The 16,135-nt window shown below is 42.6% G+C and overlaps 1 protein-coding gene across 1 annotated transcript in view; it reads left to right on the plus strand.

Moving 5' to 3' along the window:
• The first annotated feature begins 13,499 nt into the window (after positions 1-13,499).
• SPOCK3 (SPARC (osteonectin), cwcv and kazal like domains proteoglycan 3) overlaps positions 13,500-16,135 on the plus strand; it is a 366,111-nt gene continuing 363,475 nt past the window's right edge. Inside the window, exons 1-2 of the mRNA XM_066279585.1 lie at positions 13,500-13,638; positions 13,925-14,113. Coding sequence (XP_066135682.1) covers positions 13,925-14,113 — 189 coding nt within the window. The 5' untranslated portion in view covers positions 13,500-13,638. The remainder of the gene's footprint in view (positions 13,639-13,924; positions 14,114-16,135) is intronic.

Genomic DNA, 16,135 nt, shown 5'->3' on the forward strand with positions numbered 1-16,135 from the left:
TTGTTTTTTCATCATTATGAGCACACCTGAATTTGCTGGAGTGGAGTTTCATATTATTAAGCTGGCTCATGATGGAGAAATTTGATCTTTAAGAGTTTTGTTCCAACTATTTGTCCAAGGTCATGCTTGTCTCAAGGCTTTTCGTTTTTATATGGGACAATGAATTTACATTTCAGTGTCATGGTTCAGGAAGAGATCTGCTTGACATAATTCCTATCTTAACACTCATCATACCATATTTAAATTATTAATTTAAGTAATTTTTCTCCCTCAAAACAGTGTGAGCTTTTTGTGGAACAAGATCACGTAGTGGCTTATTCATCTTTTTATCTCTAGTTTCAAGTTCACAGCATAGCAGTTAGGGAACAATCAACAAATATTTTTAAGGTACAGTTGTCCTACTATATTTGCAGGAGATACATGCTAAGGTCCCCACTGTATGCCTGAAACAACAGATAGGACCAAACCCGACATGTACAGTTCCGTGCTTATACATGTATATCTATTATCTATGATAGAGGGTTTTTAAGATTGTTTTTAATTAATTAATTAATTATTTTGTGAGAGAGGAAAGGAGAAAGAGAGAGACAGGAATATCAATCTGTTCTTGTATGTGCCCTGACCAGGGATTGAATTGGAAATCTCCGTGCTTGAGGATGACGCTCTAACCAACCGAGCTATCTGGCCAGGGCTATGATAGAGTTTAATGTATAAATTAAGCCTAGTAAGAGAGTAACAACAATAATTAATAGTAAAATTTAAGAAAATTATTATGATATAATGTAAAGAACTGTTATGTGAATATGGGTCCTCTCAAAATATATTATAACCATACCTTACTTGCAGTAAGTGGTTTGATGTCACTTGTCACAGGGGATCCTTTGTTAAAGTCTTGTGTAGGCTCAGTGCATTCTGGCACAACACTTTCCATAAATCAACACGTTTTCTGTTCATGTCCTCCACCCACAAATTTAACGTCTTTTCCTTTTTAACTAAGCAGTTATCATGCACTGTGGCCATAACTTTTGCTGTTTTAGTTTCAACAATAAAACTATCAGGATATTTTTTTTCTTTCTTCATAATTTGACTGATAGAAGATACATTCTTACCATAGGTCTTAGCAGCTTCAGCATATTCTTTTTTGTCTTTTCTTATTAGGTCCAGAATTTTCACCTTTTCACTTAAAGGAACCGTTTTACGGTTTCTCTTGGGTATATCTTAATTCCAGAATCACCACTCTGCACTATGGGACCATTATTAAGTAAACTAAGAGAGACTGAAAAACAAGCCCCATGATACTGCCATAGTCAATCTGATAATGGTGGTGGCTGCTATGTGACTAAGGGGCAAGTAGTGTACACACTGTGGAGTCACTGGACAGAAGAATGATTCACATACTGGGCTGAAAGTATTGGGGCTCAAAAGATTTCATCATGCTACTGAGAATGGCATGCCTTTTAAAATGTATGAATTGTTTATCTTTGACAATTTCCATTTAATATTTTTGGACCAAGTTTGACTGTGGGTCACTGAAACCATGAAAAGCAAAATTGGGGCTACTGTCAATAGCAAGATAGCTGCTTCTTTAGCTTGAAGAGAGGAGAAATGTACATTATGTGTGAATTATTTCATGCTTTTGTTTAAATTTTAAGTAAATACATTCAGAGCACACAGAATTCTTGACATTGTATAGATGGACAGTAATCATAAACTCTTTTTTTTAGGACAACTGCTTAATACGGAGAGAATCTCTCATTTATCTAAGAGGATAAAATTAAGTGGCTAGGATTTGCTGTAGTACTTCAGATAATTTTTACACTCTGAAAATAGTTAACCAACAATAACTTAATAAAGAATAATATATGGCCTGATCAGGCAATGGCACAATGGACAGAGCATTGGACTGGAAGACTGAAGACCCAAGTTCAAAACCCAAGGTCGGCCTGACCTGTGGTGGCACAGTCGATAAAGCGTTGACCTAGAAATGCTGAGGTTGCCGGTTCGAAACCCTGGGCTTGCCTGGTCAAGGCACATATAGGAGTTGATGCTTCCAGTTCCTCCCCCCTTCTCTCTGTCTCTCCTCTCTCTCTCTGTTTCTCCCTCTCCTCTCTAAAATGAATAAATAAATAAATAAACTAAATATTTTTTTTTAAAAAAAAGGCCTGACCTGTGGTGGTGCAGTGGATAAAGCGTCAACCTGGAAATGCTGAGGTCGCCGGTTCGAAACCCTGGGCTTGCCTGGTCAAGGCACATATGGGAGTTGATGCTTCCAGCTCCTCCTCCTCCTTCTCTCTCTCTCTCTCTCTCTCTCTCCCTCTCTCTCTCTCTCTCTCTCCTCTCTAAAATGAATAAATAAAACAAAAATTAAAAAAAAAAACAAAAAAAAAACCAAGGTCGCCAGCTTGAGCGCAAGGTCACCGGCTGCAGCATGGGATCAGAGACAAAAACCCATGGTCACCGGCTTGAGCAAAAGGTTGGCTTGGCTGAAGGCTCCCTGCACCCCTTCAAGGCATGTATGAGAAAGCAATCAATGACCAATTAAGGTGCCACAGCTATGAGTTGATGCTTCTCATCTCTCTTCCTTCCTGTTTGTCTGTCTCTTTTTTACTAAAAAAAAAAAAAAAAAAAATAGAAATGAAAATAAAAATAAGAAAAGAAGAATATATGAAGCCTACTTTACTTTTAACCCATTAAAAGTAAGTAGATACAAAATAAAAGTTCACAAATATAAACATAAAAGATTATTTGCAGATATTGATTTAGAAATTTTATAACCATTGGAGAATATAATACTCTCCAGGACAAGTAACTCTTGAGTTACAGAATAATCTCACTGTATACACATGCTTATGTGAATGTTATTACTATATATTAACAAATCCGCAGGTCAAACAAATTGTAAAAACACATCTGCATTAATCTCAAGGACAGAAGTATTTTTAAAAATCTTTTGACCTGCAGATTTTTACATTCACTAGCCTTAGCAGAAGAATGTGCATTTTTTGGCATATGTGTAGGTTATATAGCTTTAATATTCTTATGCATTTCTTATTATCTATTTCTGTATCAGTACCTTGAAATCTTCAATAGAGTTTATGTTTTTATAATTAATATTCATTAAAATTTTTTTAAATAGTGTTAAAAATAGTGAAGAAGTATGTGTAAGTAAAAAGTAAAAGCAAATTTTAATTGCCTTATTGGCCACTTTCCAGCATCATCTACTTACTAATCAATTAATTTAATCAGATTCACCCTCTGGTTTAAATGTTGAAAAATGCCTTTTAAAGAATCGCAGTGCTGTAATTGAACTGATTGATGTACTTCTCATATTTATGAAAGCTTTAAAATTCTGTTTATCTACTGAATGTTCTAGATTAAGTTAAGTCACAAGAGAGCCTGTTTATCATATTAGATATCTAATGTCTTGTAAGTTTGGTAAAGTGGAGTTAGTCTTTGTATTAGTGTAGGCAGTTAGGAGTTAACAAAAGAGAAGTGAGCTGGACAAGTTGGGCCTGATTGAGTCTGAAAGTGTACTTAATCAGGCTTAAGTCTGGAAGTTATAGCTATAGACATCCCGAGGGATAGCTGAATCCTGCCAAGGGGAGATTGGCTTTCTAATCTGCCTGGGGACAACTGGTCCACTCACCTGGACTACACTGGGGAGCAGTGAACAATAAAGGGGAAATTGATCTGTTAGACAAATGCCTGGTAGGAGCCAAGATGGTGCAGAGGGAGGTAGATGCACACACAGTAGTGACTTGAGGAGGCAAAATTTTGAGGAATGAGCAGTGGAAACCAAAATTGCAACATAAAAGGGTGGAGTTTAGCCTGGGAAAATCTGGGAAAAGGATTGGATTGGATAAGGAACACAAAACCCTGGGAGATCCAGAAAGGGGACTGGTTAGGGCCAGTATGAGCTTGAGCTTACAAATGATTAGGGACAAGATTGGTTAGTTTGAAAAGAAAGCCTGCTCTCTCCCAAGCCTAAGGTGATATAATCAAAATTTAACAAAGGCCTGTCTCTGTAGCGTGCATTTATTCATGCAATCAATTGTTTGTTCCCTCTCTCCAAAGCAGCTGTGAGACTCAGAGCGTGGGCCTGGGTGCAGCAGCCCAGCACTGCCCAGACCACAGCCAGAAGCAGAAACAATGCTGGACTGCAGGAGCCCAGGGGGATAGCATTATAGTCCTGGCTCCTGACCCTCCGGTGGGTCCTCTTCAGTCCCCGGGCTTATTCCACAGCAAGATGGAACTAAGCCACCTGGTTTTGGATGAGACACTGGGCACCTGGGAACGTGCTCCAATAAATCCTATCACTACACCTCATCCTCCTATGTGTGGCTTCCCAAAATGCTTTTCTCATTACTCTGTGGAAGAACCCTACTTCCACCGGCAACAGCTGCAAACCAAAACAAAAACGCAACAATAGAAAAGTCTGTTATTCCATTTTTTTGTTTTAAAATTTGTTTATTTTTGATACCCCAATGCAAACATTACTAATTATTGCTACCTTTTAATAAATTAAGTACAGGTGATGTAAGACTTAGATAGGTTTAGTAAATAAAATTCCAGAATGAGGACATAGAATGCTTCTTCTTGGCCTGTTTTTTTGTGATGGTGTTGGCAGGTCTTTAATTTACTCCTGAATTTTTAATACCTAGAGTTTGTTTTTTGTTTTGTTTTTTCTTTTTAAAATGCTGAATTCAATCTCATAGATACATTTGGCATATGGCACCACTCTAGTTGGTTGATTTTTATAGATCTTGTATTGTTTCCCTCACCTGATAATGAAATATTTCAGACATGGACAAATTGTGCCTTTAGGATAACTCAACTATCATTAAACTATAGCTTCCAGTGACTGCAGACACTCTGCAAAACCACTTAATGCCCATCTCTCCTTATCTTCCACCAGCTGGCTATAATTGAAAGGCAAACAACATTTGCTTGATTGGCAAACAACATTTTTGCATAAGGAGAGGAAGGCAGTCAGGACTAATTTCCTTAGTCAACCTGGTGCACTGCCTGCTGGGTTTCTGACTTAGCACTGCTGAGACTGGGTTGCTAGTGGACAGGGTCATTTGAGACAGGGACTAAGGTGCTCAGCATGAAAGTGGAATGACTCCTGCTTTAGTTTAGTAGGCCTCCTGACTTAGCCATTTTCTCTTTCCTTGACTTAAAGATAAGTCCTGGTTCTTACTGAAATGGAGCTAAATGAATGTACAACAGGTGAGGAGGAAAGATATGGACAATTGGAATTGAAGAGCACAAACAGCAGATGATCTAAAATGAAGTTTCTGTATATGTAGAGAGAAAGCTTAGAAGCAGTATAGCATAATCATTCTAGAGAACTTGATAGATTCTCAAAATCCTTCCTTTGTATTTACTAACTATGGGATCCTGGACAAGCTGTGAAGAATAAAGAAACCTATGCATATAAGGCACCTGTCACTGTATCTGACCCATGAAAGATATTAGTTGTAAGGCCAGTAGTCACAGCCAGGCAAAAGCAGATTTCCATTTGATTCAGAGAGACGGTAAAGAAACTGTGGAGCCAAAAAATGGTGGGCCATTCTTTTATTCTTGCCTCGCACCAGGCCAGAGAGAAACACACAGAGAGAAAACATTTCCCTTTCCATTCAGGGCTCCCAAAGCCACTGACACATCAGGGTTTTCCTAGAATCAAAGGCCCCACCAGTCTTAGTCACCTCTGGTTCCCCATCTGCACTCCTTCTCCCTTCTCCTGCCTGCACAAACAGGCTTCTCCTTCAGCACCCTGCCATCTTGACTTCCTTTTTCTTTCTCCTTCTTCTCTTCTAAAAAACTACCTGGGCGCACAAAGACCCTTCCTCTAGAAAATTAGCATAACAAAGGCCCTTCCTTATCAGGAAGTAATTAGCAGTTTCACAGATCACATACCTGGGCAGCAGCCATTTTTAACAATAAAATGAGCAACTCAGAAAATAGAAATTTTTGTGTGTGTGTGTGTGTGTGTGTGTGTTTTTCTGAAGCTGGAAACGGGGAGAGACAGTCAGACAGACTCCCGCATGTGCCTGACCGGGATCCACCCGGCACGCCCACCAGGGGCGACGATCTGCCCACCAGGGGGCGATGCTCTGCCCCTCTGGGGCGTCGCTCTGCCGTGACCAGAGCCACTCTAGTGCCTGGGGCAGAGGCCAAGGAGCCATCCCCAGCGCCCGGGCCATCTTTGCTCCAATGGAGCCTTGGCTGCGGGAGGGGAAGAGAGAGACAGAGAGGAAGGAGAGGGGGAGGGTGGAGAAGCAAATGGGCGCTTCTCCTATGTGCCCTGGCCGGGAATCAAACCCAGGTCCCCCACATGCCAGGCCGACGCTCTACCGCTAAGCCAACCAGCCAGGGCAGAAAATACAAATTTTACAAAATCATTTGCCCAACATATTCTCATGACCTTTGCTACATATTCTCATGATAGTTAGGAATAACAACAGAAGAACATATTTTTACAGTAGCTATGACAGAAAGTAACTGTTGGGCACATAAAATATATTAGGCTCCCTTTGTTAAAGATGGTGCTGCCCACTTGGAGGCCTGTCGCCCAGGTGATATTAATGTGTGTTGGGGGCAGGCTGTAGGCAGGCAGGATCCTTGTAGCCTGGGGCTTGGTTTAAGGACTAAGCCTTTCCCACCCTTTTTGATGTGGGGTGGTGCAATCCCATCATGCCCCAGATAAGTGACTTTGTATTAGAGACTTCCTTATTTTGTATATTGGATTAAAGGTTTCCATTTCTACACTATAAAATGGGGGCAGAAGCCCTGGCCTGTTGGCTCAGTGGTAGAGCGTCGGCCTGGCATGCAGGAGTCCCGGGTTTGATTCCCGGCCAGGGCACACAGGAGAGGCGCCCATCTGCTTCTCCACCCCTTCCCCTCTCCTTCCTCTCTGTCTCTCTCTTCCCCTCCCGCAGCCGAGGCTCCTTTGGAGCAAAGTTGGCCCAGACGCTGAGGATGGCTCTATGGCCTCTGCCTCAGGGGCTAGAATGGCTCTGGTTGCAACAGAGCGGCGCCCCAGATGGGCAGAACATCGCCCCCTGGTGGGCGTGCCAGGTGGATCCTGGTCAGGCGCATGCGGGAGTCTGTCTGACTGCCTCCCCGTTTCCAACTTCAGAAAAATACAAAAAATAAAAATTAAAAAATAAATAAAATAAAATGGGGGCAGAATGGGAGCTTGCTCTTTCAATTTCTGAGATTAGTATTAGAGAGGAGAGCAGAGAGAGGCCATGTGGAGGAGGCCAGGAGAAGCAGCCAAGATGGTGGACTGCTGAGGGAGAAGCCAGTTTGTGCAGAGTTTGTGCAGAGAGAAGGAAGGAGATGGGAAACAGGTGAATAAGTCTGGTGAGCTAGAAACCTTTGATTCTAGGAAACTCGGATAAGTCAGTAGCTTCGTGAGCACTGAATGTGAGTGGGTTTTGGAGCCCAGTGTGTGTTTTTACTTGCCCGCTGAGTGCAAGCTAGGATTAAAGATGATGGCCCACCAGTTTTTGGCTTTGTTGTTTCTTTACCAACTGTCCGAATCCAATGCAAACCTGCATGTGAATGGCCATGATGGCGGCCCTGGATACTGGCTTTACAGTAACCCATAAAAGATAACTCTCTGTGTGTGTATGCATAGGTATATGTGTTTTAATAAATGCAGTTCTAGAACCTAGAACTCAGTCTCAAAGGTAGATAGAAATGGACCAATTGTCATATGCTTAGTATTTATCTTTTTAAGACTGTGACAAATTGAAAAATTATGGTAAGAAAACCTAGAAAAAATGGGTTTAATATAAAAATATTCCAAATAAAATAGCTTGCACATATTCAATAACAAATGTTTGTTGACTGATTCACTTAAATTTTAGTTTAGGAAAAGTTAAAAGGCTAGAGAAACAAATATAACAGTAAAGTTAAAGCTTGAAGTGGCCCTAATAATGCCTTTCATAAGTAGATAAAGTATTATTTGGTGTGAGGTGACAGAAGTGGCAGAAGAGGAACTGGAAACCTGGAGACCCGTGTCTTGCTGTGAGACCGAAGTTTGTAAAGCATGATCAGAAACAAAACCAAGTGCTAACCCTGTCACTTACTTTTTGGTACCACTGTTCTGTTCTGCCATTCTACACACCCCACTCCAATTTTTCCTTTTTTAGCTTTTTCAGTTCTCTGTGCTGGTTCCCAATAAAACCAGGAAGCACAGTCAGTGAATTATCCCCCTCTGTATTCACACACCTGGTCTGCAAGGTTACTACTGACGACCACTCCCATATCTTGCTTCCCACTTAATACTCTTCCTGTATTCTTCCAAGCTCTGTTTTGTTCTCAGCAAGCTTTCAATTAATCCCCATTGAGGTGTTAACTGATAACCAAGGTGTTAACTGAAGTGTGAATTCTCTCAGGATTATTTAAATTTTAAAAGCAGGCTCTTTGAAGACCCATTCCTTCTGTTATATAGAGATACTGAGAGGAGAATTTCCTGTAATTAATAACATCACACCATCACACTTAGTAGGCTTTTACTCACACAACTAACAGGCCCAGAAGCTTTGCTTGACAATGGCAGTGGCTTTAGAGAAGGGCAGAGGATTAAGGAGCCCTGCTAGTAATAAGAGATGAGCTGCACCTACCAGACCCAGCACAAATACACTGGAAACAGGCTCATTCTACCTCTTTGGACATAGAGCATTTCAAACTTGGACTTTGTTAGTAAATCCTGCTCTACAGTCAGATCTAGAGTTTGGTACCCATTAGAAGCTTTTCTCACAGACAAATATAACTGTCTATGCGTGTTCCTTAACACTTTTTTACGTCTTGCAGTAGTCCACGTGAAGCTGCATTTAGAGAACTGCCAGTGAGAGTTAGATGTGAAGAGTTTCTATGAACATCATCAGTGATACACACAACACACATATGTGAGTAAATTGAGATATAAAACTAAATATGTATGATCCCATCAATCTAAAGGTGGTCATGTTAGTCTCAGAGGGCAATTGCTACGCTAAAATACATAACAGATGCTGAAAGGGGTGAGTATTGGTGTATTGTTGGGCAGATAAGATATATTATGCTCACTTTGTTAAAGATGGCACTGCCCAGGAGATGGCCATTGCCTAGGTGATAATATTTATATTAATGCCCTTCTTGCTTGGAAAGGGGCATGGTTGTGCTAAGTGTGTTGGAGGAGGGCTTTCGCACCAAAAGGTTTTAAAAGGTGCAGCTAGGAGACCATTTGAGAGAGTGACCATGTTCTTGTAGGGAGGACACTAGCCCATGGAGGCAGGGCAGGGAAACCACGTGGACGAGGCAGCCAAAATGGCAGAATGGGGAAGGAGAAGCCAGTTTTTGGCGGAGAAGGAGATGGGGAACAGAGGTGATTAAGACTGGTGAGGTGGAAGCCTTTGATTCTAGGAAAACGCGGATGAGTCAGTAGCTTTGTGAGCGCTGAATGAGTGGGTTTTGGAGCCCAGTGTGTGTATATTCTTGCTCACTGAGGGCGAGCTAGGGTTAAAGGAAAATGGATCACCAGTTTTCAGCTCTGTTGATTCCTTACATCTGTCCAAATCAAATGTGAACCTGCATTAGCCAGGCAGCTTTGATGGGGGATGCGGTTACTGGCTACACATGTATCATCTCTCATCAAATACTTTGTGGCAAATTGTTGGTCAACTAAGTTTGTAAAATATGATCTTTATGTTTGCGGCTTATAGTTTGCATTGGGGGCTGGGCAGCGCTAGGTATATGTGGTCTGTGAAATTGCAAATTCCCTTCCTACTTGGGACGGGTCATTGTTTTGCTAATGTTTGCTGGAGGAGAAGATTTGGTGCCAGAACATTTTGAAAGGAAAGAGCAGACAGGGAAGAAAGATACTGCCCCCACCCCACCACTGACAGGTGCAGTAGGATTTCTTTTTCCTCCCTGATCCCTTGCCCTCCATGGGAAAAGCAGCTTTCTGCTTTTCCCTTGGCTTTCTTGTGGCTTGCCTGTCTTGGTGAGACACCAATAAACAGAATGGCCCACTGTGAGGCCAGTAGCCATGGCCACCATCACAGCCACCTGGCCAATGCAGGTTTGCATTTGATTCGGACAGAGAGTAATGAAACAAAGGAGCCAAGAACTGATGAGCCATTACCTTTCATCCTAGTTCACACCCTGTGGGCGAGAAATACACACAGTGGGAAAACACTTCCCTTTCCATTCAGGGCTCCCAAAGCCACTGACTTATCTGAGTTTCCTAGAATCAAAGGTTTTTACCTCACCAGTCTTATTCACCTCTGTTTCCCATCTCCTTCTCTCTGCACAAACTCTGCACAAACTAACTTCTTCTTCAGCACTCCGCCATCATGGCTGCTTCTCCTCTGCAATACTAATTTCAGGAACTGAGAAAGCAAGTTCCTGGTCTGCCCCATTTTATAGTGTAGAAATCCAAAACTTTAAGCCAATATACAAATAAGGAAGTCTCTGATACAAAGTTACTTATCTGAGGCATAAATGGGATTCCTCAGAAGAGTGCACCACCCCACATCATGCAACAGTCAAGGGTGCAGGGAGAAGCTCAGTTTTGAAAAGATCTTAGTATTATAAGGGCGGGAAAGGCTTAGTCTTAAAACTAAGCCTTAGGCTATAATGACTTTGCTGGCTTACAGCCTGTCTTTCACACCCCATGCAAACTATAAGTGAGCAAACATATATATCATATTTACAAACTTATTTGACCAATACCCACCATCCTCTGGCTCCATGTTTCTTTACCATTTGCCTGAATTCAATGAGAACCTGCATGTGAATGGCCAGGACTGCCACGTCTACAGGCCCTACACAAATACATATTGTTTGGAAAGTAGTTGCCATGGCAGTTCCCTATCACTGTCGCTGTGGTGGTCATGCACATGCTGGTTCTCCTTAAATTCGTGCAGATGGTAAAGAAACAGTGGAGCCAAAAAATGGGCCATTCCTTTAATCAAGTCTTGCACTGTCCTGCTAGCAAACACACAGGGAAAAAATACTTCCCTTTCCCTCAGTGCTCCCAAAGCCATTGACACATTTTCCAGTTCCACAACCAGGAGAATCTTCTCAGGTTCCTCCTAGAATCAAAGGCCCCACCAGTCTCAGTGGAGCTCACAAAATCCCCTCAGCTCTGTTCTCCATCTCCTTCTTCCTTCAACTCTCTCTGTTCTCATCTGTAAACATGGCATTCCCCTTCTCCTTCTCTTTTCAAAACTTTTCTGGTGGGAAAACCTCTTGTCCAGCAAAGACAATGGCCCTTCTCAAGCAGGGAGATAATTTGTAATTTCACAGATCATATACCTGGCTCTGCCCAGCACCACTTTTTAACACTAAAAGTGAGCAAACTCAAAAAATACAAATTTTACAAACTCATTTGCCCAACACATCTCTTTTAAGGGTAGTTTATAAAAGTTTAAAGGTCATTTCTTTTGTGTGTGAGAGAGACAGACAGGAAAGGAGAAGGATGAGAAGCATCAACTCATAGTTGTGGCACCCTAGTTATCTATTGATTGCTTTTTCATATGTGCCTTGACTGGGGCACACCAGCCAAGCCATTGACCCCTTCGCTGAAGCCAGCAACCTTGGGCTTCAAACCAGAGACCATTGGGCTCAAGCCAGCGACCATCAGATCATGTCTATGATCCCACACTGAAGCTGGATGAGTCAGTGCTCAAGCAAGCAACCTCCGGGTTTTGAACCTTTGATGTCCCAGGTAGATGCTCTATCCACTGCACTACTGCTCAGAAAATGACTTGAAAGTCATTTTCAATTGAACAATTACTGACTTTCTGTGTATCAGAGTTTCATCTAAGGCACAATTTCTGTGCTTTATTCATTACACTTAAATTTTAAAAAATATAGTTTTCAACATGTTTAAACATCCTCATTGAATTAGAAGGAAAGTACTTCTTTAAATTTGGAGGTAAATTGGTGAGACTGGGGATGAAGAAGGATGAAGGATCTAAAGGCAGGAAGAGGTGATAGCAGAGTGTGGACCTGAGAACTATTATCTATGATTTTCTAAACAAGGATTAGAACATGGGAAAGTTCATGGCATGTTCATCTGTGATTAGGCCAAAATAAATATCTTTGGAGAATATATCCTTTAGTAACCTTAAAGTTCTCTGATATGTGTCTATATCAGTTCGGACTTCTATTGCATTGTAATTGTGAATTCTGTTTATTTATTTTTTCCTCTATTATTCAGCACAGTGGAAAGGAGAATAATGGAAGGAAATACCTGAGTTAAAAAAGTAGCATTTTTTAAAAATTTATTTTACATATTATACATTCTCTTTTAAATCCTACATTTAAAAATTAAAACCCAATATTAATTAATCATTGTGTTTGATTCCTATATTAATATAATTTGGAAAACATTACACAGGCATTGAGAGATTGAAATGGAAAATGCTATTCAAACAGCTTCTAAAGTTTGGAAGCTACATGAAATTTTCAAAGGTCATAGTTTTGAGAGATGTATTTATGTCTGAAATGACCTCTAATAATTTAAATAGAGATACACATGTTATTTCAGTTTTAGCTCCCATAAGTTTTGGGGACCAAAATATTCTAAGTCTGTGGGAGAAATTCTCTTCATCAGGGTTTCTTTACAGGGGGCTAATCACTGGTTTCTTTCAGTTTATTTAGAATACCATGCGGAACAACATGGAAAACCCAGTATTTTGTCATAATTGGAGGTTTAGAGGGCAAAATTAGTGTTTGGTCTTCAAAATTCTAGGGAGTTTCATACTCATTAGGGAGACATAGATTGTGCTTTGGAAGTTTTTGATTCAGGAACTGAAACGTAAAATACAGTCGCCCAGAAGTTTTTATTAAGGGAAAATAGCTTACAGTATGGGGGAGATTTAGGTGTACTCAGACGCCCCACCTGTTAATGATTCTTTTTTTTTTTTAAGTTAAAGAATTCTACACTTCAATATGAAAGTTTCACTCTGTAACAATGTAGAAGTTCACTCCAACATACTTTAAGATTTCTGAAATTCAAACATTTCTCAAGCCCCTGCCGATGGCTTTGTTTTAGGTCGGAGCTGAGCCCGAGGTTTACAGAAGAGTCCGGTGGATACTCTGAGTTGGAGATGCGTCAAGTTTCCTCAGGTCTCATTTCCCACGTCTGGCTTCGAAAATGCAGAGCCTGCAGAGCCGAGGCAACGAAGGGAGCTACAATACGCTTTACGTTAAATAAATCCGGGAGCTGAGAAAATGATCAGGCTGTCTGGCGAACATGAGAACCTTTCGGTAGGGGCGAGGTTAGAAAGCTGATACGGATTCTTAGGCGAGGAGCAAGCGCATCCTCTGCATCCAGCCAGCGGCGTATCCGGAGTTAACTGCAGCTCGGATCCAGAGGAAGGTGGGATAGGAGGAGGTGGAAGAGGAAAGGAAAAAAAAAAAAAAAAAGAGCTGGAGGAGGGAGAGGGTGAGCCAACCGGAGTAAGCGGAGAGCAGCGCGCGGGGGGAGGCGGAGATGCGGGGAGCGCGCCCGGCGCAGGGAGCTGACTGGACCGCTCCAGACGGCTGCGCGTGCGGCGGCTCCTGAAAGCAGCGAGTTGGCCCAGCCCGGCTGCATTTCCAGCAGGAGCTGCGAGCACAGTGCGGGCTCACAAGGTGATGTGCCTGGAAGCATTCTTTTCCCCGCTCCAGCTGCGGCGGCTGGGGCTTCCTTCCTTATACCCACCTCTCCTCCCCCGGGTCTGCGGGTCTGCGGGTCTGCGTGTGTGAGTGCCCGGGTTTGGGGGTAATGCCCGAGGGGAGGGGGCACCTTGTCCCTGCTTGTCTCTTCCCCCTTCTATCCCAGTCGTGACTGATGCATGCTTTCCAGGGTCTCCCCGGTCTTCGCACCCATCCTTTGACACTGTTCCCTTCCACCCCCTGGTTGTGTCTCCTTTCCCAGATGCTCAAGGTGCCAGCCGTATTGTGTGTGTGTGCAGCTGCCTGGTGCAGTCAGGCTCTCGCAGCTGCCGCGGCGGTGGCTGCGGCCGGGGGGCGGTCGGACGGCGGTAATTTTCTGGATAATAAACAATGGCTCACCACAATCTCTCAGTATGACAAGGAAGTCGGACAGTGGAACAAATTCCGAGACGTAAGTGCTGCGCACCCCCATCCCCGGGCACACGGGCGCGCTGCTCCGAGGAGGGGCCGCAGCGGCCGGGGCGGGTGGGCAGTGGGCTCGGTTTTCCCTGCGGAGAGGTCCAGGAGCCGCGGCGGCGCACGGCGGCCGGGGCAGTTGGCGGTTCCGGTGCCCCCTCCCGGCTGGTGCAAGGGGAAGGGCGTGCTGGCCCGCAGCACGGGAGCTCAGGTCTTACCAGGTGCCCACTCTACCGCGCTCCTTCCCCTCCGGCCCCCAATGGTTTGCAAAGTGCTGGCTCGCCCTTCTCAACTTTTGAACGGTGTTTCTGGCACTAGTAAACACAGTAGATGTGCTTTTGCGATGTATTGCTACGAAAGTAACTAGGATCGATCCCGTTACTAATGGTCCATTAAGGAATTGGAGGGAGGAGGTTGGAAGATGTAAGATTTATAAATGCCCACTCTCCAAGGGTGGGAGGCTGTTTGGCAGCACCAGTCAGCAGAAGTTGAACCGCTACTGATTACATACAATTACTGATCAGATTTGTGTTTCAGCATTAACTTTAAAACAGGGCATGTTTACTGTGCATTTAATTGCGTTTTATTCCAAAACGAATCCGTGCCGTAAAATCTGCGGGATGAGGGGGTGGGGTGGAATTCCGCAGGTGGTAGCATGGAAAGGGTTAATACGTAAACTGCCCGGGGAGTTTCCTAAACGGTTATTAGATGGAGCCAGGTTTTAAGACGGGCAGCTTGTTTTATAGTGGAGGCAGGGACAGTGATGTGCAGGGGTTTTCTCTTTTTCTTTTTTTTTTTTCTTTTCCCCCCACCCGAACTGAATGAAGCAGCGTAAAAGCTGGTCGGGCGTCTAGAGCGCGGTTCACCTCCACGCATTCAAATTGGTAGTCCCGGGAGGAGGTTGATTAGCGCCCGCAGCCCACCCTTTGGACCCGGAAGCCCTGAAAAGGAGCGACCCTGAGTCAGAGACACATTGCCAACCGTTACTGTGACATTTGAGAGAATTTCTCGTGGAGTCCATCTGCAGTACACTACGTGCAGATGAGTTAACTTTAATCAGCTCACACTCTTGTCACGATCTGGGAAAATAAATGGAAGCTTCGACTACTCTACATCCTGGCTCCTCTACCCTTTCTGCCAACACTCCTCACCTGATATCTAACATGCCCCTGGCGCAGGGATTCCTGAAGAAATGCTAATTTTTACTTTAAAATTAGATATAGCTGTTGATATTAGGCGTGGGTACAGGAATGAAAAAGCATACTGATAATACCTAATGGGATTTGCTTGCATGTTTTATGAACAAGGCTTAACACTTCATTGCTAAATGAATGCTCTTATAAAAGCAAACCCCCCAAACATGTTTTATTTCAACTTATGCTAATGTTAAAAAAAGAAAAACGCAGGCAAGCAAATGAAATTATTTCTAAACCTGAGAAGAATTTCTCTTTCTCATGCCCTCACTTGGAAAAAACACTGACCATTCTGTTAGTATTTGGACAGTGCTTCCGAATTATGTCATTTCTTCATGGCTGTGCCCAAATCTTTAAAAATTAATTTTAGACTTCCATCTCTAAATTATATTTTTAACCTGAAATCTCTTGGTAGTCTGTGACTTTATTCCAATCACTTTATAGAATTATTAAGAGCAAGGGGTCTATACTTGGGAAGTTTGTAAATGTGTTTCATTTAAACTAGTGAGGCAAGCTGCGTTGCCTGAAAGAATGGAATATTCTAGGATTCATTCAGCCAACTTATATAAAGACAGAATAATTTGTTGTTATAGTATTTTCAGTTTTCTTATGTGATCTGCAGGGGAAAATCTGTTAAAATTATATTTTAAATTTATGTGAAGGATTTACTGAAATATTTTTGGCAAATATCTGTTTTGATGTACAGGCAATTCATGAAAATATGGAAATGGTTTATGTTAGTAAGATAATTACATTTTGTAAGGATGACTCGCAGAGGGCTTGGGGAAGATAAGTGCTATCTTTTTGTCCTCAGCTACCTGTTG

The sequence above is a fragment of the Saccopteryx bilineata genome, chromosome 1 (genome assembly GCF_036850765.1).
Source record: "Saccopteryx bilineata isolate mSacBil1 chromosome 1, mSacBil1_pri_phased_curated, whole genome shotgun sequence".
Classification (NCBI taxonomy): Eukaryota; Metazoa; Chordata; class Mammalia; order Chiroptera; family Emballonuridae; genus Saccopteryx; species Saccopteryx bilineata.